At 64.5% G+C, this 22,038-nt stretch overlaps 1 protein-coding gene across 6 annotated transcripts; it reads right to left on the bottom strand.

Moving 5' to 3' along the window:
• Nucleotides 1-208: 208 nt before the first annotated feature.
• Nucleotides 209-21,783, bottom strand: ULK1 (unc-51 like autophagy activating kinase 1). 6 transcript variants are annotated; one of them, XM_045814655.2, is made up of 28 exons: nucleotides 21,439-21,783; nucleotides 20,839-20,931; nucleotides 20,714-20,755; nucleotides 12,727-12,759; nucleotides 12,389-12,425; nucleotides 11,535-11,708; nucleotides 11,376-11,449; nucleotides 11,027-11,128; nucleotides 9,959-10,017; nucleotides 9,792-9,874; nucleotides 9,332-9,382; nucleotides 9,105-9,193; nucleotides 8,317-8,470; nucleotides 7,424-7,484; nucleotides 7,232-7,321; nucleotides 6,616-6,738; nucleotides 5,913-6,061; nucleotides 5,726-5,812; nucleotides 5,134-5,402; nucleotides 4,485-4,675; nucleotides 4,083-4,192; nucleotides 3,852-3,995; nucleotides 3,288-3,481; nucleotides 3,030-3,202; nucleotides 2,822-2,940; nucleotides 2,462-2,619; nucleotides 1,861-1,996; nucleotides 209-1,776 (listed from the first exon to the last, which is right to left on the bottom strand). In XM_045814655.2, exons 1-28 carry the CDS (start codon nucleotides 21,547-21,549, stop codon nucleotides 1,721-1,723), a joined length of 3,162 nt encoding a protein of 1,053 aa, XP_045670611.2. In that variant the 5' UTR covers nucleotides 21,550-21,783; the 3' UTR covers nucleotides 209-1,720. The 6 variants fall into 6 exon arrangements, with proteins under 6 accessions (XP_045670611.2, XP_045670612.2, XP_087713575.1 ...); XM_045814656.2 differs by having other exon boundaries at nucleotides 8,317-8,398; XM_087857449.1 differs by lacking the exons at nucleotides 20,714-20,755; nucleotides 20,839-20,931; nucleotides 21,439-21,783 and adding an exon at nucleotides 19,973-20,697.
• Nucleotides 21,784-22,038: the final 255 nt, after the last annotated feature.

Here is a 22,038-nt window from a genome sequence, read left to right as displayed (position 1 = left end):
TCCCAGGTGGACCCCCACGGACTGAGACTGCAACCCTGGTGGTGGGGGATGGACACAGTCGTGAACTCACGTCAGAGCACCCAGTGTGCCCTGGGGATCTGCGCCCCGGGGGGCACGCGCAGGGCGACTCCACGTGCTGCTGCAGGCCCCCCTGCATGCCGTGTGACACACTAGCGATCCCGACAAACCAGCCATCAGCTACGCCCACTCAATTCCAAAGGTTTATTTCCTTCAGTTGGTATTGACACAAGGTAATGCAAACGGAGGGGGTGGGGGATCACACAAAACTCCTTTAAAGTAGACCAAGGGTCGGGCGCTGAATCGTGGAGGACAGGATCGGCTGGTAACACACACGCCGGGAGGCGGGCGGCATGGCGGCCCACTGCACGAGTCCCCTCTCGTGGCATCAGACTCCCGGTGGCCCTGGATCCCAGCCGACCGTAAAGCAATAAATATGCACAGGTTCCGTGCAGCAAGGAACGAAGTCACTGGCTGACAAGGGAACTCACAGGGCTGTTTCGAAATCCAAGCACAGTGGCAATATTTCAAGTATTGCAAAGAAAGAAACACAAAGATGTCCACGTCTTGATGTGAGACCTTAAACCCCTCGCCCAGGGCGCCTGGACTCAGGCAGGCTTCCTCTGCCCTCTCCAGGACACGCTGCGGGGGAGGGGGGTGAGGCAGAGCCTCCCCGCTGACGCCCCCCCCCCCAGAGCAGCCAGGACCCAGCCTACCGTGGCGGGGGGGGGGGGGGGGGCGGCGGCAATACATGCGACTTTGGCATCAAACCCACTGTGAAAGCTGGATGGGAGGCTCTGCAGTTAACACCCCTTGCCTGCCCACCACCTCCAGGTGGGGAGGGGGGCAGCGGTAGGGCTGCCCTCACAGGCACCAGGTGCCTCCAACTGCATCCACACGACACTAAGGACCCACCCCGTTCTGCCCCACCCTTCCAAAATAAACATCCCAAACTCCTACAAATTTTCTTTCCTTAAAAAAAAAGAGCTGCAGAAAAATAGGATTTGGGAGCAAAGTGTAATAGACTTCAACGTCTGTCCTGGGTTCAGAAAGCTCGGTGCTTCGTACTGTCCGTCCCTAAAAGAACATTTAAATAAGAGGTCTGTGTCTCTCCGGGCAGATCCCGGCAGCAGGCACAGCACACACGCTCGCACGCGCTCGCACGGCTATTTATATATGTATATATGTATATAATATGTACACGCGCCTCGTAGCGCTACAGGCGGGACTGCGCGGGCAGTCCTGCTGCAGGTCCGCCTGCATAAAGTGCTCCGTGATTCACAAAGCTGGGTGGGTGGTCTCGGGGAAGGAGGGCGACCAGGAGGCCACACCTTTTCCTGGGCAGAGCAGTGTCGAGGATTGTCCTCAGCACGGCGGCCGGCATCAGGGCTGCCCTGGAATCTGGCTGGGGCTGGGGACCGGCCACATGTGCCCACCCACCTCCAAGGTGGCCGGGAGAGCTCAGCTCATCAGCGAGGCAGGGGGACTGGCCGGATTTGGGTCGTGTGGAGCCCTCCCAGCACCCTGAAGCCCACTGCTGCAGAGCTCAGGCCTGAGCCCCCACCCTCTCCCCGGCACCAGCAAGCAGCACCAAGGCCGCAGGCTTGTCCCTTCAAGCCTGGCCAGATGGCCGCCCCCAAGCCTGGGGAATTGGCAGAGGAGATCCAGCCCCTTGGGCACAGAAAGCCAGGCACCCCACAGGTCAGGCACAGATGCCGGTCAGCAACGCCGAGAGTCTCCGCTCGATGCACAGCTTGCCTGCAACAGGGACGGCGCCGTGAGTGGGACCCCGCCTCCCACCCCCACCTCACGCCCTCCCCAGGCGGGCCCAGCGGCACTCACACTTGGCAATGTTCTCCACGTCCGCCTGGTCGGTGAGGATGTGCTGCAGCCCCTCCATCAGCAGCAGAGCCTTGTGGTAGCGCTGGACACAGTCCTCCCGACGGTGGAACATCTCGTCCAAGGCGGCCGACTGCACCTGCTCGAGAGGGGCCAGGGGGTGAGCCCAGGTGTGGACACCAGGTGCAGACTGCCGGGGCCATGTGGGGACCTGAACAGACTTGTGCGACCTTGGGCAACCACCCCAGATGGGCCGGCATCTCTGGGCAGGGCCCCCCTTGGCAGACACGGGCTGTGACGACCTAACTAGCCAACAGTCACCCCCGGGGCAGAGGAGGCAAGCTTTCCCCCAGAAGTTTGTTCAGCCTGCACAGGCCTCTGCTGGAGAACATTCGCCCACTACAAGGCTTGAGAACGAGGCCTCCTGCTTGGACCTGAAAGCCAGGCCGGCTCCCAGCACCGTGCTGGGCCAGGGGAGCCTGGCGTCAGCGCTGGCTGTGGAGCAGCACGGAGTCATGCCCCAGCCCGACGTCCAGCAAGCTGTGGACGTCAACGTCCCCCCACGGCCTCCACCACCTAAGTGCCACCCGCCACTTGGGCCTACCGTCTGCACCGCATGGCTGAAGATGAGCTTCTCGGCAGTGACGCTCTGGATGCGGTCCAGGAGCCGCTGCTTGTCCAGGAAGAAGCGCTGCAGCCGCAGGCTCAGGCCTTGGCAGGACACCACACTCGCCTTATACAGCTCGTTCAACTTGCGCACCACTGCGGGCGGGGGCGGGGCAAGCGCAGAGAGTGAGGGGCCGCCGGCCACCCCTCCCCCCGGCCCCGGGAGCCCTGGCTGCCCCTGCCCCAGGGGACCCCGCGGCAGGGCTTTCGTCATCTCATCACCCCTCCCACCACCTCTGCCTCTCCCTGACCTTCTCCACCCGGCCTCCGTCGCTGGCCCTGGGGGCGCGGCACTCACCCTGCTTCACGGTGGACGACAGGCACAGCTTGCCGGCCCGGATCTGGTCGATGGCGGTCTGTAGGCCCGAGGACAGCAGCTCGGCCACCTTCAGGTAAAGCACCAACTGCTCCGCAAAGCTGGAGGGCGGCAGACGCGTCAGGCGGCGCGGAGTCCCAGGACCCCAGCCCCCCCCCCCCGCCACCCCGGCCCCGCAGGGCACACGCACCCCCACTCCCGGCTCAGCAGGCTGATCTGGTCGGCCACCACGCTCTCCTGCAGCTGGTACTCGGGCCCCCCGGCCGTGTCGCTGGCGCTGCCCCTCAGGGCCGCGATCTCCAGCACGTGCTGGACGAAGACCAGCGTGAAGCGCAGGCTGTGCAGAATCTCCGTGTGCTCTTGCTGCGGAGAAGTGGGGCGGCTGAGGCGGCGGCTGCGCCCCCCCCCCCGGCCCCGGGAACTGCCGTCCACAGCGGGGGGCACTCACCTCCATCAGCGTCTCCTCAGGGAGGTCAGGGGCCTCGAAGGTCACGGCCCCCTCCAGGTTGACGGTGACGGGGTCGGCGAAGGTGCAGCAGTGGCCGGGGGCCGGCGCCTCCGGGGCGGCCTCGCTACAGGCCCCGGGTGCCAGGTGACGGGCAGAGGAGGAGCCGGCTGAGCCAAGGGAGCTCGAGGAGCCCACTGTAGGGAGAGGTCAGTGGGCAGCAAGTTCACAGCTCCCAGACACAAACCCCTTCCCCACCTGGTCTGGACGCCTTGGTCTACACTCTGGCCCTGCCTCGTGGAGCAGAGCCCACCGCGGACGCCCTATCCCTCCTGCTTCTTGCCCCGCTGCGGGTGGGCCCTCCGGTCCAGAGGTGGGCGCTGTGGGCACGTCTGTGCCCCGAGCCCGGGACTCCTGACCCCACGGTGGCCGCAGACGCGAGTGCTGTGGACACCATCCCTGCTCCATGTGCAAGAACGACAGTACCTCATATTTCCTGACCTGTCCTGACCCATCCACACAGCCATTTACGCTCTGCAGCCTGGAGGAGCACCGTGCAGTCCTCACCTGAGAACATCCTGGCACGAGGACCCTGGGGTGGCGTGGTCCCGCTGGGGGGCGAGCCCACGGTGAACACCACCGGAGATGGGCTGCTGGCCCCCCCAGCACGGGCTCCCGGAAGCAGGTTCCCTCCGAGGCCAGCAGAGGGCGCTGCAAGAGCAGGAGGAGGGGCTCAGGGCCTGGTGATCCCCTGCCAGGCCTGCCCGCCCCCACCCCAGGGAGCCCCCACCCGCCCACCGATCTCCATAGGCTTCTCCTGCAGGCTGTCCGTGCTCCCCGAATCAGGGGCCTGGGTCCCAAACGCAGCCTTAAGGAGCAGATCGGTGAGGCGGCCAGTACTGAGGGACCTGCAAGGTGAGGAGCCATGAGGAGCCAGCAGGGGGCCCCCGACCCGGATCGCCCAGCCTCCCCACTGCCCAGCCAGCCTGCCCTAACTCACTGCACGCCAGGCATGCACAGGGCTTCATGCAGGCTGGCTGGCTGCTCTCCTGCCCACCCTGGACGCAGGTACTGCCCCCGTTAACAGACACGCAAAGGGAGCTCAGAAAGGGTCACATAGGAAGGAAGCGCAGATGGGGCCCCTACCCACACGCAGGCCTACTCCTGGCTTCTCCTCCCAGACACTCCCTTCCCACACACCTGCCGAAGGGGCTCTTGTCCTCTGAGGGCCGCAGGCCGGGGCCCAGCTGCTGCCCATGGAACGGGCCCGCCTCGGAGAGGTCCGGCAGCGTCCGGTTCCGTGGTGGTGTCATGACCACACCCTGCCGGGCCAGGAGGGTCAACAAGTTCTGGGAGCTGGGGGTCTTGGGGAAGTCGAAGGCGGGCATGGCCTAGGAGGAGCAGATGGGGTGCTAAGATGGACTGCCATGAGGGCCCTAACAGCCCGATGCCGACACCTGCGTAGCCCCACGCTTCCATAACCCGGTCTCCACAGCAAACGCACAAGACCTCGTCTGCTGCAGGAAAGCAGTAACGCGCCACGCACATGCCCAACCCCAGGCCCACGTGCACCCCCAGAAACCCTGTGTGTCACTGTGGGTCTGGCCCCACCTCAACGACAATAGCATAGCAAAGACTGAGCTAAGAAGTTTGCCCGGAGTGGTGCCAGAGCCCGGGGACCACCTTCCGCATCTCTGGGGCCCAAAGCGTGTCCCACAGGAATCCTGCCAGGCGGGTAGGGCAGGTGGATGGGAAGGGGTCCTCAGGACAGAGCCACACGCTGCAGTCTTTTCCCAGGACGGGCCACCCCCTCCCTCCCCCCCCCCCCGCAGCTCTGGGGCCCTGTTACCTTGGTGGGGGAGCCCAGGATGGGGGGCAGGGGGTTGCGCTGCAGGAAGTCGGGCAGCTTGGGTGAGCCTCGCAGGGGCCGGCAGGACTGCAGCCCGTGGGCCGGCTGTGGGGGACTGGACTGTGGGTGGCCAAACGCCACCCCCAAGGGGTCCGTGGGGGGCTTGGGCAACTTCGGGCGGACGACGTGCAGGTCGGACAGGTTGGGAGCACTGTGCAGGCGACAGCCCAGCCCCGCGGCCTGCGGAGGGTGCTCGGGTGCGGAGGAGCCTGGGGCGGCACACGACAAGGCCTGGTCGCTACCACGTGGGGCCTGCCCGGCCCAGCCCCACCGACAGCAAGAGGAGCATGTGTGTGAGGCCCTCGAGTCTGGACTACTCCCCCACCCCGGCTGCTCCGCAGCGCGCCTGAGCAAAGGGGCGCAGGTTGTGCCGCACGGCAGACACGGACACGGGGGCCCCAAGCGCTTCTCCACAGCCCAAGGCTTGAGCTTGTGAGCACAGTCCCCCAGGACCCGACCCTCCCTTCACTTGTACAAGTGACCGTCGTGAGCAGGAAGGTGGCTCCTGCCTGGGGGCCACACCCGCACCTACCCGGACGAGGGGATCTGCCACCCCGCATCTCAGCTCCTTGCGGGGAGGGTGCCCCACTCCAGCCAGGCCGCTCAGGGAGGATTCCAACTTGAGAGAGAGGGTCACCAAGGTCATGCCCTGACAGAGAGCAAGTCCCCTCCCCCGCCGCCCCCCTTCAAGAGTTTCCACCAGGGGAATTCAGGCTCACCTTGTGGGGATGGTGTGTAGGGCCGGCCCCCACCAAGGGAGAGCTTCCTGGCCAGGGCAGCTCCGTGCTCGGCGTGGGATGGGGGTGACGGACTGGCCCGGGCAAAGCCCAGGGGGCTGGTGCTGCCCGACCTGCGGATGGCGGAGGACCTGGGGACAGGAGCAGGCACGAGGAGGTGAGGGTCACGGCCATGCCAGATGGCTCGTCCCCGCTCCGTCCAAATAACGGGCCTCACTTGGGAGCCTTCAGGAAGACTGGAGCACTCACCCTCCTGCCTAGGGCGGTAACTAGGGAGTGAAGAACCTCAGTGTTTCCCCTGGGCACCATCAGGCCTGAGGTCACAGTCCCTGCCAGGACAACCACTAGACCGCAGGGCCTTCTGTGAGTTACAAAAAAAGGGAGCCTTCTCCTGTCGTGTTTGTTGGAATTTGTCAAAAATCAGTACTGGGTCTTCTAAATTCAAGATACTTCAGTAACATCTACCAGAAAAACATGTTAAAAAGCCTAAAACTTCCATGCGTCCGTGAATGGTGGCAATGACTTACACAGTGCACAGCCTGCACATTGGTGCATGTGCGACAACCCTGTGTCACTCCAAGGGTGCTGTAGGGGTTCTCACTACAGTTCTCTAGGACATGCTCTTGCCCCCGGGGGAACCCCAGCAGTGGCGGGGGAGTCGGAGGTGAGGAGTGACCATGCTCACCGTGTGGTCTGGTACTGGGTGGGCGACTGTAGGTTCTGCTCAATGCGCTGGTAGTTGTGCACCTGCGTGGGGACTGGGATGGGGACGGACACACCGCACCTGCTGCTGAAGGAACCGGCCCGGCTGCAGGAGGAAGACAGGTGGGCGGGCTGTGTCAATGGAAACAGTGTACTGAGCTGAACCCCAGCCCCAAACACCGTGGGGCAGAGGCCACCGAGACTGCCAGCTTCCTCCGCTCTGCACAGGCCACCGCCACCGCTCAGGCAGCAGGGACCGTTCACGCCCCACGCCACGCACCCTGTGCCACAGGGACACATGGTAGAAGGCCAGGCTGGGACTGCTCCCCCGCTTGGCTCTGAGGCCACCTGGCTCCACAGGCTCAGGCGTGGTGGCAGTGCTGGCCCCACAGCTCCCCACCCCACCCCCCAGGGTCTACATCCCTTCAGCCACAGCCCCTCCTCCTGGGCCACCCGCGAGAAGCCTGGTGTCCTGCAAGGCCTGAACCAGGACAGGACCTGCAGACACAGTGCAGCCTGCGAAGCCCAACCTGGGGCTGGGGCCCCTAACCCCAGCTTGGGGCCCCTCGCAGTCCTGCCCCACCCCAGCCCCTGCTCACCCTGAGGGGCTGGGAGAGCTGCTGCAGGGCGGGGAAGGAGATGGGGTCCGGCCACGGCTCTCCAGGCCAGCAGAGGCCACCAGTGAGCTCCTGGTAGGGACAGATAACATAGGCAGGGCAAAGACAGGGACAACTTGCAAAAGCCAGCATGCCCCTCTCCCCAAACCAGGAGCAGGCAGGGCAGGGGCTCACCCGCTACACATCAGGCTATCCGGAGGGGGCTTGGCACCGGCCGCCTCGGCCACCAGGTCACCTGTGGACAGGAGATGGGAGAGGCTAGGCCTGGGTACCTCTCACATCAGGACAAGTGTCTACTCCAGGCTTCTGGGCCACCTCACCAGCCATGGCTCCTTGATGGCCCCACACTCGATTCCAGACAGTGTGGGGAGGCTCTAGGCAGGGAGGGGAGGAGGCAGCACTCCCAAGTCCTAGCTCCTGTTTTTCCCACCTGACCGGGCCTCCGAGATCTAAAGGAGACCCTGGATGTGCTCTCCGTACCCCAGCCTTCAGCCACCTCCAGGCCAGGTGCCCACAGCTCCCAGGCTGGGCCTGACCCCTCCTCTGGGACCCCGGGTCCCATACCTGCCCCACCAACCTCTCTCATGGCCCTGTCTCCCTGTTCACTGCCCTCCTGGCCCTGCCCTGGAAGCCCAGGGCAACTCCTACCCAGCCCCGTCCCAGAAGTCATGGGATGGCCAGGGCAGCGAAAGGAAGTGTCAAAGCCCAGGGTCACGAGAGGAACTTTAGACCCCAGAACAGTTTTGGGAGGGGCCAGGCCTGTCCCAGAGGCCTGAGGACCTGTGCTCAACACATACTAAGCCGGCAGCAGCTCCCTCCCTGGCAGCAGGCACTCCGGAGGGTGCAGAGGCTGGAGGGCAGGGCCTGAGCACAGGGACTCAGTCCACAGACCAGCCACATAACTGGGACGACAAGGCTCTGACTCCATAGCCAAGCTGACCTGGTATGGAAGCTCCCAGAACAATCCCAAGGGCACACAGGCAGAGACAGGTCTGCAAGCCCACGCACACGCACGCACACACGTACACACACATGCACACGCACCAAAGCAACCCCTGGCCCCTGACCTGGAAACTGGGCCGGGACCATGACGAAGTCATCCGTGTCGCAGGACGAGTCCTTGCTGCTGCCGCCGGAGCCCCGGGAGCCCTGCAGGAAGCCAGCAGCGTCGGCCGGGGAAGTCAGCGTCTTCCGGAGCTGCTGCTGCACCTCTCCCAGGGACTGGGGGTCAGAGGGGGGCCACTGAGACTCGGCCCCAGGGCCTGGGTGAGACAAAGGGCTCAGCGCACCCTCCTCCCCATCAGTCTGCATGGTCTACCGCCAGCCAGGCCTGGGCCGGGCCCCACAGGGACAGTCACCGGACACAGCCACCCAGCTCCCACAGAGCTCCCGGGGAGACTTCCTGCAAGGCCTGCAAGGGGGCCTGCTCTACGCTCAGGACACGAGGCATCCAACTTCTGCCTTCAGCGGGGGCAAGCGCCATCCTCTCACCACGGCCCCTGGCGTCCCAGCTGTGTGTGCCGAGGTGCGGGGGCACGTGCTGGGGGGCGGGCTCCAGGTCTCAGGGCCACCCTGTTCCCACGCCCACACATGTGCCGGCCAGCACACACGGACCCACACCTGGCAGGTCGGCCTCTGGGACACGAGGGCTCTGGGTGGGGGGCTACAAGGGCTTTTGCCGACTTGTCATACTCCAACATTTCACAACCCGAACACGTCTGTCCGCAGCTAGTGTGAACGGCAGGTGTCCTGACGGTGTACCGGCAGCAGCATGACATCCATGCAGCGCCAAACCCCGGGGCGGGGGGGGATGGAGGGGGAGAAGCCCAGGGCCCGGCCCCTGGTGGCGACTCACCGGTGGGGAGGCCAGGTGCGAGGTGGAGCTGCTGCTGGAGCTGCTGCCAGACCCCGAGCTCGGGTACGAGGGCACAGGCACAGGTGGGGCTAGTGGAGGGCACAAGTCAGCATGAGGGAGACCCCCTCCCCCAGCCAGGCCAGCCCGGCAGCAGCAGGTGTGGCACCCGCGTCCCCACCAAGCCCCACCACGGCCTCAGGGGCCCCAGGACCCCTCAGAGGACTCACACTTCTTCACAGTGGCGCTGGCATCGAGGAAAGGGTGATGGAAGAACTCGTCTGCAGGACGACGGACGGGAGAGGCCTTAGGAGAGTCCTGACCCCAGGGTTCCCTGGGGGACGAGGGTTCCCACCCCCACCCACCCCCGCCACTGGGGCCTGAGCTTCAGCAGGCTTTGGCACCCGTCCCAGCCGGCATCACGCCAGGCGTGGAGGGAGCCGGCCCCAGCTGGTGGCTCTTCACCTCGTCTGGCTGAGCCTCCCCCCAACCCCCACCTGACGGGTTTTCCCGGCGGCAACACTTCCCATTGCAAAACCGGGGTGTTCACAGCCTGTGCTGCTGGGAAACGGCTGTGGGCACCCAGGAGCTGAGGGTGAGGGGCAAGCAGCCAGGAGGCCGCACCCCAAACCGGTGGGCCGTCAAGAGCGGACGCGCTGCAGGCTTGCCGGGGGCCGGGCAGCCGCTCACCGAAGTCCATGCGGTCCTTGTGGTTGCGCTGTAGCAGAGCCAGTAGCAGCTGTCTCAGCGGGGCCGACGTCTCCCTGGGGATGCTGGGTGGGGCCAGGAGACAACATGACACGCCGCCCACCCAGGGTCTGCGGGGGGCTGGGGGCAGGCAGGACCCAGGCACTTACGTGGGTACCAGCGTCTTGTTCCTCTCGTAGAAGAGGCGAAGGTCCTGGGGGCTGCTGGCCTGGTAGGGGACGGCAGCATGAGTGCCCCTTACAGCCTCCGAGCCCCGTGCAAGGTCCCCTAGCCACACCAGCAGGCCAGAGCTCATGGCCCTGGACCAAGCACCGCAGGCCCTCCATGCTCCCAGAGATGGCCTCCTTCGCCCCCCATACCCCCACCGCCTGGTCCAGGCTGTAGGCCAAGCAGACCACACAAGAGCAGCCAGCAGGCCAGAAGCCAGGCAGCCAGGCCTCCCTCCCACCCAGGGTAGACTGTCAGGGTGTCTGCTGTGAGTGGATGTTTGCTTCTTGAAATGCAACAGTCCATGCACCCCACCCCAACAGAGGACATCCCAGCATAAGCTTTCCCCTCCCAGCGGGCACCATACTCCCTGGGGAGGACCTGGAGGGCACGTGTGTGGTCAGCCATCTGTGGTCACTGGACACTGCCAGGCACCGTTCCCGGAGCCAGTGAGCGCCCTACCTTCCCGGGGTTGACAGTGAGGGACAGCCCTCCACACGCTCATGCAGGGAGGAAACAGGAGACGGGGAGGGGTGCAGGGAACTAGGGGGCCTCCTGAGGTCACCGGGCAGCCAAAGAAGGCTGCGGGGCCAGCCGGCAACAGCTGAGAGCTGCGTGATCAAGCCAGGAAGTCACGACGGGATGCGCAGCCCAGCACAGGAGGCTCAGAGCCCCCAGCCCTCTGGAATCCCACTGCTGAGCATGCCACTGCTTTTCACCTGTGGTGCCCCCGGGTGCCTGACACCAACTCAATGCCTCCCGCCGGCAGGGCATGGACAGGAGGGTGGGCACGAGGCCAGGATCAGACATACACATGGGCATACGCACAGGCAGTCTGGAGCTTGCGGACTCCGGCTTGACCCGGAGCAGGACCGGGCCCCACGTGACTACGTGGTGGAGAGCCAGGAGACCACCTGACTCGTGAGCGAAGGCTGCGGGACCCGGAGCCAAGCGTCAGGTGCAGGGTGCCAAGCGGCGGCCAGCCCACGCCTGACCCGGGGCTCGCTCACCTGGAAGGGCGCCTTCCCCGTCAGGCACTGGTACACGATGGTGCCGATGCTCCACAGGTCTGCCTTCCCGTCGTAATGCTGGGACATGATGACCTCGGGCGCCTGCGGGGCAGTAAGCATGCAAGTCGGCGCCGAGGCTGGAACGGACGCGGGGCACGGTGACCCAAGGCTGGCGCCAGCACCAGCCAATGACAACAGACATGAGCCAGCTGTGACCCAACTGCCGTAGGTGTGGTCGGATACACGGCCCAGCCACGCAGGCTGCCAGCCGGCGCGCAGCTGGGCGTGAGGAGGAGGGGAGCCCGCGACCCACACCCCACCCACGGGCCGCCGGGCTGGGCCCACCTACCATGTACATGGGGGAGCCGCAGAGCGTGGCCGCCATCATGTTGCTCTGCAGGTACCGAGCGAAACCGAAGTCGGCTGCAGGCGGGGAGAGGCACGTGAGGAGGGCAGCCCCGCGTCCGGGCCGCCCCACGCATCCTCCCGCCGCCAGCCCCGGCCTCACCGATCTTGACGCGGATGTTGTTGGGGTTGGCGCGGCGCCCGCCGGGGTTGGACAGCAGGATGTTCTGGGGCTTCAGGTCGCGGTGGATGATGCCCTTGCTGTGCAGCAGGCGCATGGCGCCCGCGATCTGCTGCAGGAAGAGCCGGATGGTGTCCTCGCTCAGCGTCCGCATGGCTGCAGGGAGAGTGGACGTGGCTCACCGGCACGCAGGTCGAGGCCGCGAGCCCTGCTGGGGCTCCACGCAGCACCGCTCCCAGACTGAGCCCTCCGCGCTCCCGTCCCCGCTGCCCACACCACAGGCCCGTCTGCTGCGGCTGCCCAGCTCCTCGGTCCCCGTGCCCCTGTCCTCCTGCCGCCACACGCAGCCGCCATCCTGACACACCCTCTCTCGCTGCCCATTACTTCTCCGACCCCCTCCGCCCACCAGTCCAGGTGATCCCCAGAGCCCGCCTCTGAGCGAGGGGATGAACGCACGATGCTGGGGCTGCGACCGGGCGGGGTCCTGGGGAGGTCCGCCCCTCCGAGGTTAGCCTGGCCTTGCTGGGAGCCCAGAGTGCTCAGGACAGCCCAGCACCCTGCAGAGCAGCCAACCAGGAGGTCTGGGAGCCCTGTAGGGCCAGGCGGCCGTCAGAAGGCACCGCACACCCACAAACCACTTAGGGCCCTGCTCACAAGGGGCCTTCCAGACCCATCCATCCTGCGAGGCTGTCCCTGATGGCGCCACTGCCCTTTCCACCTTCCGCAGCAAGGGAAAGGGGGGACGGGAGAATGCTCCGCCTCCGTCAGGCTGCCTTGCAGACTGGGTCAGGGTGAGACTAGGCATGCAGCCCCCTGGCCAAGGGGTGTTCACTCACTGTGCAGGTAGTCAGCCAGGTCCCCGCCGTTACAGTACTGCAACAGACCATTGGCACAACCTGGTCAGCGGCCATTCCTGGATCGCCCCGCCACCCTACTCCTGCTCCCTTGCTCCCCGCCTCCTTCCTGGGGCAGGTGTCCCTTGCAATCCACACTTGAAGAGGTCAGTGGGGGATCTGATCACCCCTCAGGCACCTGCCATGGCCACTGGGGCTCCTGATGGGGTGGCCCTATGCCCACAGACATGCAACCAACTTCTAACCCCCAGATACCAAGGAACCAGGAGCCAGGAGAGTCCGGCCTCCCTGTCCGCCCTGCCGGGGCCGCAGGAACTCACCTCCATGACCAGATAAACAGAATTGGCCATCTCCTGCAGGACACAGAAGCAGCAATGAGAAGCAGAGAGGACCACTCCCTGACCTACCCCCAGCAGTGCTCCAGGAAACTCCTCTCAGCCTCAGTGTGACCCACACACTCGGCACCCACGCCCTCAACACACCCCCTGGGCTGTGAGCAAGCGAGGCCAGGGAGCGTGGACACCGGCTGGCTGGGTGGGCCCGGGGCCTGCTGTACCAGCGCTTAGCCCGCTGGGTAGTGGCCAGAAGACGAGGACCTCACGGCCAAGACAAGGACCTGGGCTGTGGTGGTTTGTTTTTGAGGTCATCTGCATGGGGGCCTGACTGACAAGAGCAGCAGCCAATCAGAGCACTCTTATCTGCCAAGTCTGGGGAAGAGGCTGAGGTTCCCGGAGCGGTCTCTGGGGTGGATGTGGACCCTGCCTCCAAGGGGCAACCTGCAACTGCCCGGGTGCTGTGAAGATCACGGTCAGCCCAGCCCTGAAGTTTCAACAGGGCTCAGCTTCACACTCCACCCGCCCAGTGGGGAACCCAAGTCCCCAGGAAGGACACAGCCAAAGTATGAGAACCTTGACCCACAAAACTGAGAAACCACTCCTGACCCCAGAATCAAAGCTGCTGACAGAACTACAGAAGGCACCACCAGCCCACTGCAGACCAGCAGTGCCAGCCGCACCAGCTTCCGGCGCAGCTCCCAGACACCCATGGCCTCAGGGTGCAGGGGGCATCCCTGGCTGGGCCCACCACCATGAGACTGAGGAGCTCGAGGCCCAGGCCAGTGCACAGACAGCCCCCAACTGCCAGCATCCACATGGGCCTGCAATCCGCAGGCTTCATCTGCTGGCGGGAGTACCACTGAGACCCCCAAGAGCTACACAAGCCGTCTGAGGCCCCAGAAGCCAAGTCAGCCAGGCAGGGGGTTCTGTGAACCCCCCTGTTGTCCTCAGTCACCCCAGCTCCTGCCCACGCAGTGGCTCTGCCGGCCACAAAGCCCCCAGACCTTCAGTACCAACACAGCACCAGCCCCTGGGAGCCCTAGCACGAGCCCTTTCTCTGCTCCACACAAAACCCCAACTTCTCACTCCCCACTGTGCAAGGAGGCAAGTCTGTGAACCGGCCCCAAAGCTCTGGAAGCATGGTGGGGGCAGACCTGAGGGAATCCTAGAGAGGGAGCAGGGAAGTGACCCCAAGAGGGACATCTCTCAACGGCCTTTGGGGGAAGTCTCCTGAGGCTGATCCACAAAGGCCCGACCTTCAGCAGCAGACTCAGGTCCCAGGGATGCCCAACCCTCACCTGGCAGGACAAAGGTCCCCTGGCTCAGCCCCCCTGTTACCAGATCGGGGCCTGGGCACAGACTCACATTCAATGCGAGTTGAGCAGGGACACCAGCCGCTGCGTGGGGGGGCACCCCATGTTTAAATGTCAGCACCCTCCTGATGAGAAGCTTCCCCCCCAGAGCTCCACCAACAGAGGGCCGTGTGTCCCCAGGCCTTGTCCCCAGGACAAGGACAACCTGGGCAGCAGGTGTTGTGGGGCGTGCTCTCAGGGTGTGAGGCTGGACTCTGAAGCCCCCGAGAGCTCCCTGGTCCGGGGCAGGCAGGCCTGCTCCAGCACACCCCCACCCTGCGTTCCCAGGCCCGTCACTGGTCCTTCCCAGCCAGCTGCAGAGGAGAGATAACACAGGGGCAACTCCAGGAGAGTCCCCAGTCACACGCCAGGCCAGAGGAGTGGGGCGCACGGAGAGCACTGCAGGAGGGAGGCAGGCAGGGGCCGACAGCCAGGAGGGGGGCAGGAGGCTGGCAGGCGGAGGCCCCGCGCAGAGAGCAGAGAGAGGGGAGGGAGATAAGCACCGATGAGTAACCCAGGAGAGGCAGCGCCTGGGCATCCCCCCCCCCCCCAGTTACTCCTCACCAGCGAGCTCCGGGGAGCACTACGAGTATTCTGGTCTCAAGTGGCCCAGAGAAGCTAAGCCCCTGCCCTGAGCCACACAGCAGAGGAGCACAGCTGGGACTCAGGCCCAGGCACCTCCAGGAGGGCTCCAAACTCACCCCACCAAGCCAGGACAGGCAGGGACAAAGTGACAGACAATACAGAGACAGAGCATCCCCAGGGAGGGACCCACCAGGACTGGCAGGCATGCAAGGGCTGTATGGGAGCAGTGAGTGCAGACCCCTCACCTGCCTCCCTCTCCCCCAAATCTGGGAGTGCCCCAGACTCCACAACAACCTCCCCTGGAAAGAAGGCCCCTACAGCAGACGTGACAACAGAGTCCCCTTTGTACTCGAGTTCGTCGAGTCCGAGGACCCTCAAACGGGGCCTGGGCCCAGTCCCACCCCGTCCCCACACTTGAGCCACAGCAGGCTTCCAAACGTGACGGCAGACGCCCTCCCTCCAAAGACCCCGCCCCACGGGCCCTTAGGGGCCCTGGCCCCTGCCCATCCCCCATCCCCACTGGCCCACTGTTCCTAGCACTCCCCAGGGCCTCGCTCCTCCCCACAGGAGGTCACAGTTTATCACCTCCCCAAAGACCTCCTGTCCTGAGACCACCCTGACGCCTCCCAAGGCTTGCAGATCCTCAGTGGACAGTCCGTGAGCAGCAGGCCACAGGACCATGGGGCTATGGGGACGTAGACTCCTCCCCCCCACTCTGATCTCTGTGCTCCGCTGTGGCCTAGGATCAGCCTCACTCCCAGCAGGCCCTTCCAGGCGTGGAACACAGAGGGCCAGTAGGGACAGAGCACGGCAGGGCTGGGGCCAAGGGTCGGGAGCGGAAGCAACCTCACCATGGATCATTCACGCTTAGGGTGACCCAGGAAAGCCAGACAAGGGTCTCCCACGACCCCGGGCCACAGGACAGCTTCAGACCAGCCTCTTCCTGCTGGCCTCTGTCTCCCCGCCTTGACACCCTAACTCCGTTGGCTGGCACAAGCTGGGCCACCTCCAAGGTGAGGTCAGGAAGCATGCCCAGGCCTGGGAAGCAGAAGCCAGCTCCAGTGTGTCCTCAGCCTACCCCTGTGCCAACAGCAAGCCAGGTCCCAGGAGAGCCAGCCCGGCGGCACTGTTGCCAGCCCTGACAGGGACCAGAAGAAGGTGCGGGCAGCACGTCTCCCCGCCCCTGGGTGGGGCACTTTTCCAGACAGGCTCCGGGCCCACACCCCTCCCCAGGGCCTGGCTGCCCCAACCACCCGATGCCAGCCATCTGTCCCTCACTGCTGGGTGTCCCCCACCCCTCCCACGGAAGCCAGCTCTTTGGGCCCCCCAGAGGGGAAGGACTGGTCAGCACTACCTCCGTGGCCACAGCTGACCTGCCCCTGCCCAGCTTACTGCCCACCCACAACCCAAATGGGCCTCAGGTTCCACTTCTGCTAGCCTGGGAGTGAGCGGAGACCACAGAGGCTCCAGGCACCAAGCCCCCTCCTTGGGGTCAGTCTACACACTTGAAATGACCAGACCACTTCTCTCCTGGGGGAGGCAGGTGGGAACTGGTGGCCTATTCTCATCCTCAGGTGGCAGGTTCTCAGCTCATCGTAACTTTAAGACAGAAACGTAAACGTGGCCAAGGCATGGGCCCGCCAGACCCCACGACCTATGGGGAACGCACCAGGGCCGCCCTCACAGCCCCGCTGCCCTGCTGGCCTAGGGCATGGCGAGTCCCATCCAGGTCACAGCCCCCAAGGGGAGGAAAGAGGACACAGTATACAGCTGGCAAGGGAGCAGCAGAGCTGGGTGGGGAACCCTCAGTCCCAACACCCCACCAGGCAGCCCCCAAGAAACAGGGTGACAAAGCCTGACCTGAGCACCTGACGTGGGCAACAAGGCAAAGCCTTTACAGAGAGATGACACGGAGCCCTCTCCATCCCCTGGCGGGGTGCCCACAGGCCCTGGGGACAGGGCTGGCCCGAGCGTCACAGCCAGGTGTGCTGGGCAGCCTGGTACGGGCATCCAGGCACGTAGGAGGCCGCCCCGCCATGGGGCGCTAAGGTGCTTTGCTTAATAGGATCCCACTCCCTGGCTGGGCTGGGCCTGGTAGGTGGGCAGGCACTGACCTAGTTAACTCCTCGGACGCCGGCCCTCTTGGCTCAGGAAGGTGGCGAAAGCTCTAGTGGGAGCCCGAACACAGCCGCCCACAGGAGCAGGGCCGCTTCCGCCCCAGGCTGGGCTCTTCCAGCCAGCTCCCAGGAGGGAAGGGTGCCCGGCCCCACCCTCCTTCCTCGGGGAGCCTTGTGCAGCTGCCGGCAGGCTGGCCTGCCCTCCGCGGTGCCCTCCTTCCCGCACACGGGGCCTGCCTGACTCGGGAAACGCAGAGGAGGCTCTCAGGGCAGGGGAGGCATGAGCTGGTACGACCCCTCAGAACACAGAGATCGCATGCTCCTCCCAGAGATCCGCCAAGCCCCGGTCGCCACACACCACGGCGACATCGCAGACGTGACCCGCACAGATGCCCACAGCAGCTCCGTTCTAGAGCACTGACCAAGACGGCCGACCGCAGGACAGCACAGCCAGAGCCCTGCAGCCCCAGGGGACTGCTGAGAGCACACGGACAGGCCACCAAGCTGGGGGGTCCAGGGCTCAGAGGCAAAGCGGCAGAGACATCTTCACAGAAGGCAGCGCGACAGGCCCCACCTGCACAGAGAAACTTGGGGGCTGAGCTCCTGGGGCCAGCCGCGTTCTAGTTCTTTCCTCAGCTAAGTGCTTAACAAAGCATTTCATGATTCCCACTGCCCCGTATATATTATGCTTCAAAATTCAATCTTTAAAAGAATTTTTAAGTTAAGAAAAACAGATAGAACAATAATAATGCAACTTTGCAGGCGTTTCCAGAACCATCGAGACCCTCAGGCCTACTTACCGGCCCCCAGCTTGGAACCTGGTACCAAGGGGCTGCCACCCCGCCCCCATCCTGCCCCCACCCAAAGCCCGAGGCCCCTCTCCCGAGGAAAGGCAAGGCGAAGGACCAGCACTGCCCCGAAAGGCCCTAGACTAAGTCAGCAGGAGGTGGGCTGGCTCTGTCTGCGGCCGGCCTGGCCATGAGTGAGTCATGTCCAGCTGTGGGAACCAGCCAGCCTTGGGAGGGGGAGGGGTCACTGTCAGCAAGGCCTGTGAGCATCAGCCCTCCTCCCGGGGCCATGCCAGGCACAGTCCTAATCCCGATTCCTGCAACGGCCACCGTCCCTGGGCAAGAGCACGTCCAGGTACCATCTACCACCCGGGTGTAGCCTCAACAGAAGGCCACAGGCTCTAGCTGCCTCTCCATGGGTCGGGGGGCCTCGGAACAGAGTACGATCCCCCCTCCCAAGGACCCACATCACCTGACAAATGTCCCGATTCCAAGGGCCACAAACTACAACAGTAAAGAAATCATCTCAGAGGAAGTATTCGCAACCTATCACAAAAAGGCTTTCCTCAATATATAAAAAGCTCCTACAAGCCAACACCATTGACATGGCACCTGTTACGCAGCACGCACAGAGCTTGACGTAAAGTGACTCAAGTTCTCGGCACAACCGCCCTATCACACAGGTGTCCTGTTCTACTGTCTCCCACTTCACAGGTGACAGCGAGGAGCCTGCACACAAGTGAGTGAATGCAGGAGAAAGACAGCACGGTTCAAGGCCCATGCCACCAACCACGGTGCCATCCAGCCCCAGTAAAAAGAGACCAACAGGAATCATGCCAAGGGTAGGTGGCATTCCTAATACCCACACATTGAGATGCCGGGCCTCACTCACATTAAGTGGAAAACACTGAGATGTCATTTTCTACCAAGATCAAAGTCTGATAAGCGACCTCCTGGAAAGGATGTGGGGAGACCGGCCCTTCCGTACGCAGTCCTGCTGCATGTCCAGTCCAGCCTCTGGGGAGCACAATTTGGCAAGTGTCCCAAACCAGAAGCACGCATCCCTCTTATCCGGGGATTTCTGTCTAGGAGACTACGCTGCAGATACACACCAGGCCAAGACTGACTGCACAGACAGTCGCTACCAGACTGCTGCCGTATCAAAACCCCGGAAAAACCCACATCCCATCAGTGGGGGACCGGCGAGGTCAGCTATGGAATGCGGGGCGATGGAACCCAATACAACCGCAAGTAACACCCACAGCCAAATTAACAACAGCTAATAAGCACACAGGGCTCACCACGGCCAGGTGGAAGTCAACAACGGCCGGGTCTCTGCCACAGGAGGAGATGGCGGCACAGACACGTTAAGATACTTGTCCAACAACACACAGCTGGTTTAAGTTTAGGGCTAGTTTAGAGCCAGGACTGGAACTAGGTCACCCAGCTTCGGAGTCTGGGCTCTGAAGCACTGTGCTCAGGGGTGGTAGCCTTCCCAGGAGAAAGGTATGATGTCTCGCATATAGACAGAGACAGCTGTGTGAAGTGACAGAGATCCTTCCCCAGATACAGGCTCAAGTGGAAAACGCACTGACGTGCACAAGCGGATGGCGTGGTGGCAAAGCCACCTGCAAGAACATGTTCCTGGCCCTGGAGAGTTCCAGAAACCGCCAATGTCGGTGTGGGGGCCTCTGGGGTAAGACGGGGACCAAGAGGGGGAGAGAGCGGTTACCTTTTCCCAGGTCCCCTTTCAAAATCAATTTTTTGGGGCCAAATTATTTATTATCTAGTTTTAAAAGCCATTTTTTCTGGGTACCTTGCATCTCAGAGGAGCGTAAGGACTCAGGGACGGCCCCACGCCTCGTTGGGTGAGGGCACAGAGCTCCGGCAGAAGCCTCAGAGGGGAGAGGCCACACTGGCCTCTATGCACTTCCTCCAAGCGGGGGAAGCCGAGTGACAGCCAGCACGAGAGGAAGTAGCGCTGCCCACAACCAGGTGTGTGGCCCAGCCAGGATGGCGCGGGAGGGAGAGCTAGGGTTCCAAGAGGGGGAAGACAGGGAAGGGGGGGCCCATTCTCCTGGCCCCGGGACACCGTGTCTCGGTAGCCCAGTGCCCGGCTTCCAGGTACTCACTGTCACACTGGGCCCGTGTCCTCCCATGTCACCTCACGTCATGCCACAGCCCCCAAGGCCACAGCCCGGCTCTCAAGGGGGAGGGAGGAGGCCACCAAAATACATACAGCCGGGCTGGGAACTTCCCCTCAGCCAGGGGCTGGTCCCGTGGCCTCAGTAAACAGGTTTCAAAACCATTAGTCAGCACTTTGGCCTGCAGATCTGCCACCTCAGGTTCCCAGTCCCCAAACTGGCTCTCCGGGGTCCTGGACCCTCACCGAATCCAGGCCCCACCCGGGGCCCCAGGGGCGGTGAGGGGACCCAGCGAGGGCCTCCCGAGCCGGCTGGGCCTGAGGTGGACCGCCTCCCTGCTGCCGGCTGCCTCGGCCTGGGCTGTCTGGCCCTGACTGCCAGCCAGAAGGAATCTGCCAGCCAGAAGGAATCTCCGTGGGCCCCTCCCCTCCCCCCGCCTGACGCAGGGAGGGACTGGCCAATGCCAGGCCGCTGGAGCAATGTCAACAAACAACCCGCTGGCCAGACAGGTGGGCCAGGCCGGCAGCACCACCCCGCCCTGCCCCGGGCCTGCGCTGGGGACAGGACCCATGGCCAGGGCCACACCACAGCTAGCTAGACCTCAGCTAGCCAGACCTCCGTCAGTCCAAGGAACGTGACCCGTGGTGCCTGTTGGTGCCTGCGGCAGTCAGGCTGTCAGCCAGCTAGGGCCGGCGGGACTCTCCCCACATGCCCAGAGAACGCGGGCCCCGAACTGGGCAGAGAAAGAAGTCTCCAGGGTTCTGCTCAGGCTTCCCAGTTGGGCAGGCCAGACAGCAATTTATACCCAGAGGTGCCCAGCTCCTTCTCCCAACAGGAGACCCTGCCTAGAACCTTCCACTACTGACCAGAGTCCTCAGCACCTGGCAAGCCCAGGACCCAAGCTCGTGGGGCCTGAGGCTGTGCACAGGCCAGCCTGGGAGGGTAACGCACCCCCAGCCCACCGCCAATGCTGCCCCGAGCCTTACCTGGAAGTCATACAAAGCCACGATGTTTTCATGTTTCAATTCCTAGGATAGAAACCCAAGTTTCTCAGGATCAAGGCTGGCTCACCCACCACCCTCACCCCCCACGACTTCCAATATCCGCTCACCTTGAGGATCTTGATTTCCTTCCCCAGCAGCGTCTGGGACTTGGCGAGGTTCTTCTTGTTAATGCACTTGACCGCGACCTCCAGGTCGTGCTTCTGAAAACCAAGCATGGATATTCCTCAGGGGCCCGAAACCAGGAATCCATAGAGGGTCACCCCCAGGCCAGTTAAGCACCTGGTGGGGGGGATTCCGGTGCCAGTGGCAAGGCTCCAGGTGTGGGGTGGGAATGACGGGTGTCTGGGGATGTAAGGGTGAGGGAGCCCGGGATCTGGAGATGGGGATGAAGGGTCCATGGGGTGGAGTGGGCTTGAAAACCCCCGAGGTGTGTGGTAGGGATGGGGGGACCCGCGTGCGGGGAAGGGATGGGGGTGGCCAGTGTGGGGCCGGGATGGGGGGCCCGGGGTTCCCCGGGTGTGGGGCGGGAATGGGAGGATGGGGGTCCCGGGTGTGAGGCAGGGATACGGGGGTCCCCAGGTGTGGGTCGGGAATGGGGGTCCCGGGTGTGAGCCGGGGATGGGGGGATGGGGGCGCCCCGGGCGTGCGGCGGGGAGGAGGGGCACCCCCTCGCCGGGGCCTGGTCTGGGCCCGCCGCCGCCCCTCACCTCCCGGTGGCGCCCCTTGAAGACCACGGCGAAGGCGCCGTGCCCAATCAGGTCCTTGCGCGAGAACTCGAACTTGCCCACGGCCTCCAGGCCGCCGCGGCCGGGCTCCATGGCGCGGGCTGGCGGCTCAGGCGGCGGCTCGGGCCGGGGGTGGCGGGCGGGGGGCGCGCCCCATCGGGCAGGCCGGGCCCGCCTCCAGCCCCGCGGGCCACTCGGGGCGCGCTGGCAGCCCGGGGTGCTGATCCGGATTCCTCCCCGGCTGCGACTCCGACTGAGATTCGGGCTCCGGCTCGGACTCCGACAGGGAAACAAAAGAGCCGCGGCCGCCGGGCCCCAGGGCCTGAGACGCCGGCGCAGGCGCAGTGCGCGCCGAGGGGGGGGCGGGGCTGGGGGCGGGACCTGGAGCGGCGGCCGCTCTCAGTGGGCGGCCGAGCAGGCGGCGGGGCGGGGCCGTTCGGGGGCGGGGCCATGCCGGGGTGGGGCGGGGCCAGCGCTCGACTCGCCCCCCTGGAGTGGGGCGGGGGGAGGGGAGGCCCACGCTGCGACTGTGCCTCACGTCCCTTGGCTGCCGCCTCGTCTGCACACAGCCGCGTTAATACC

The sequence above is a fragment of the Ursus americanus genome, chromosome 30 (genome assembly GCF_024610735.1).
Source record: "Ursus americanus isolate L20-20 chromosome 30, mUrsAme1.1.p, whole genome shotgun sequence".
NCBI lineage: Eukaryota > Metazoa > Chordata > Mammalia > Carnivora > Ursidae > Ursus > Ursus americanus.
The sequence above is the reverse complement of the archived record's forward strand: the minus strand, read 5'-3'. Positions and strand labels throughout refer to the sequence as shown.

Excerpts from the sequence above, each read along its gene's own strand:
- ULK1 (XM_045814655.2), bottom strand. The coding sequence starts at position 21,549 with ATGGAGCCCGGCCGCGGCGGCCTGGAGGCCGTGGGCAAGTTCGAGTTC. Across the intron at positions 11,129-11,375 it reads GCGGCTCCCCCATGTACATG|GCGCCCGAGGTCATCATGTC; the intron begins GTAGGTGGGCCC and ends ACTGCCCCGCAG. Across the intron at positions 4,676-5,133 it reads TCCTGGGCTCCCCCACCAAG|GCCATGCCCGCCTTCGACTT; the intron begins GTAACAGGGCCC and ends TGCTCCTCCTAG.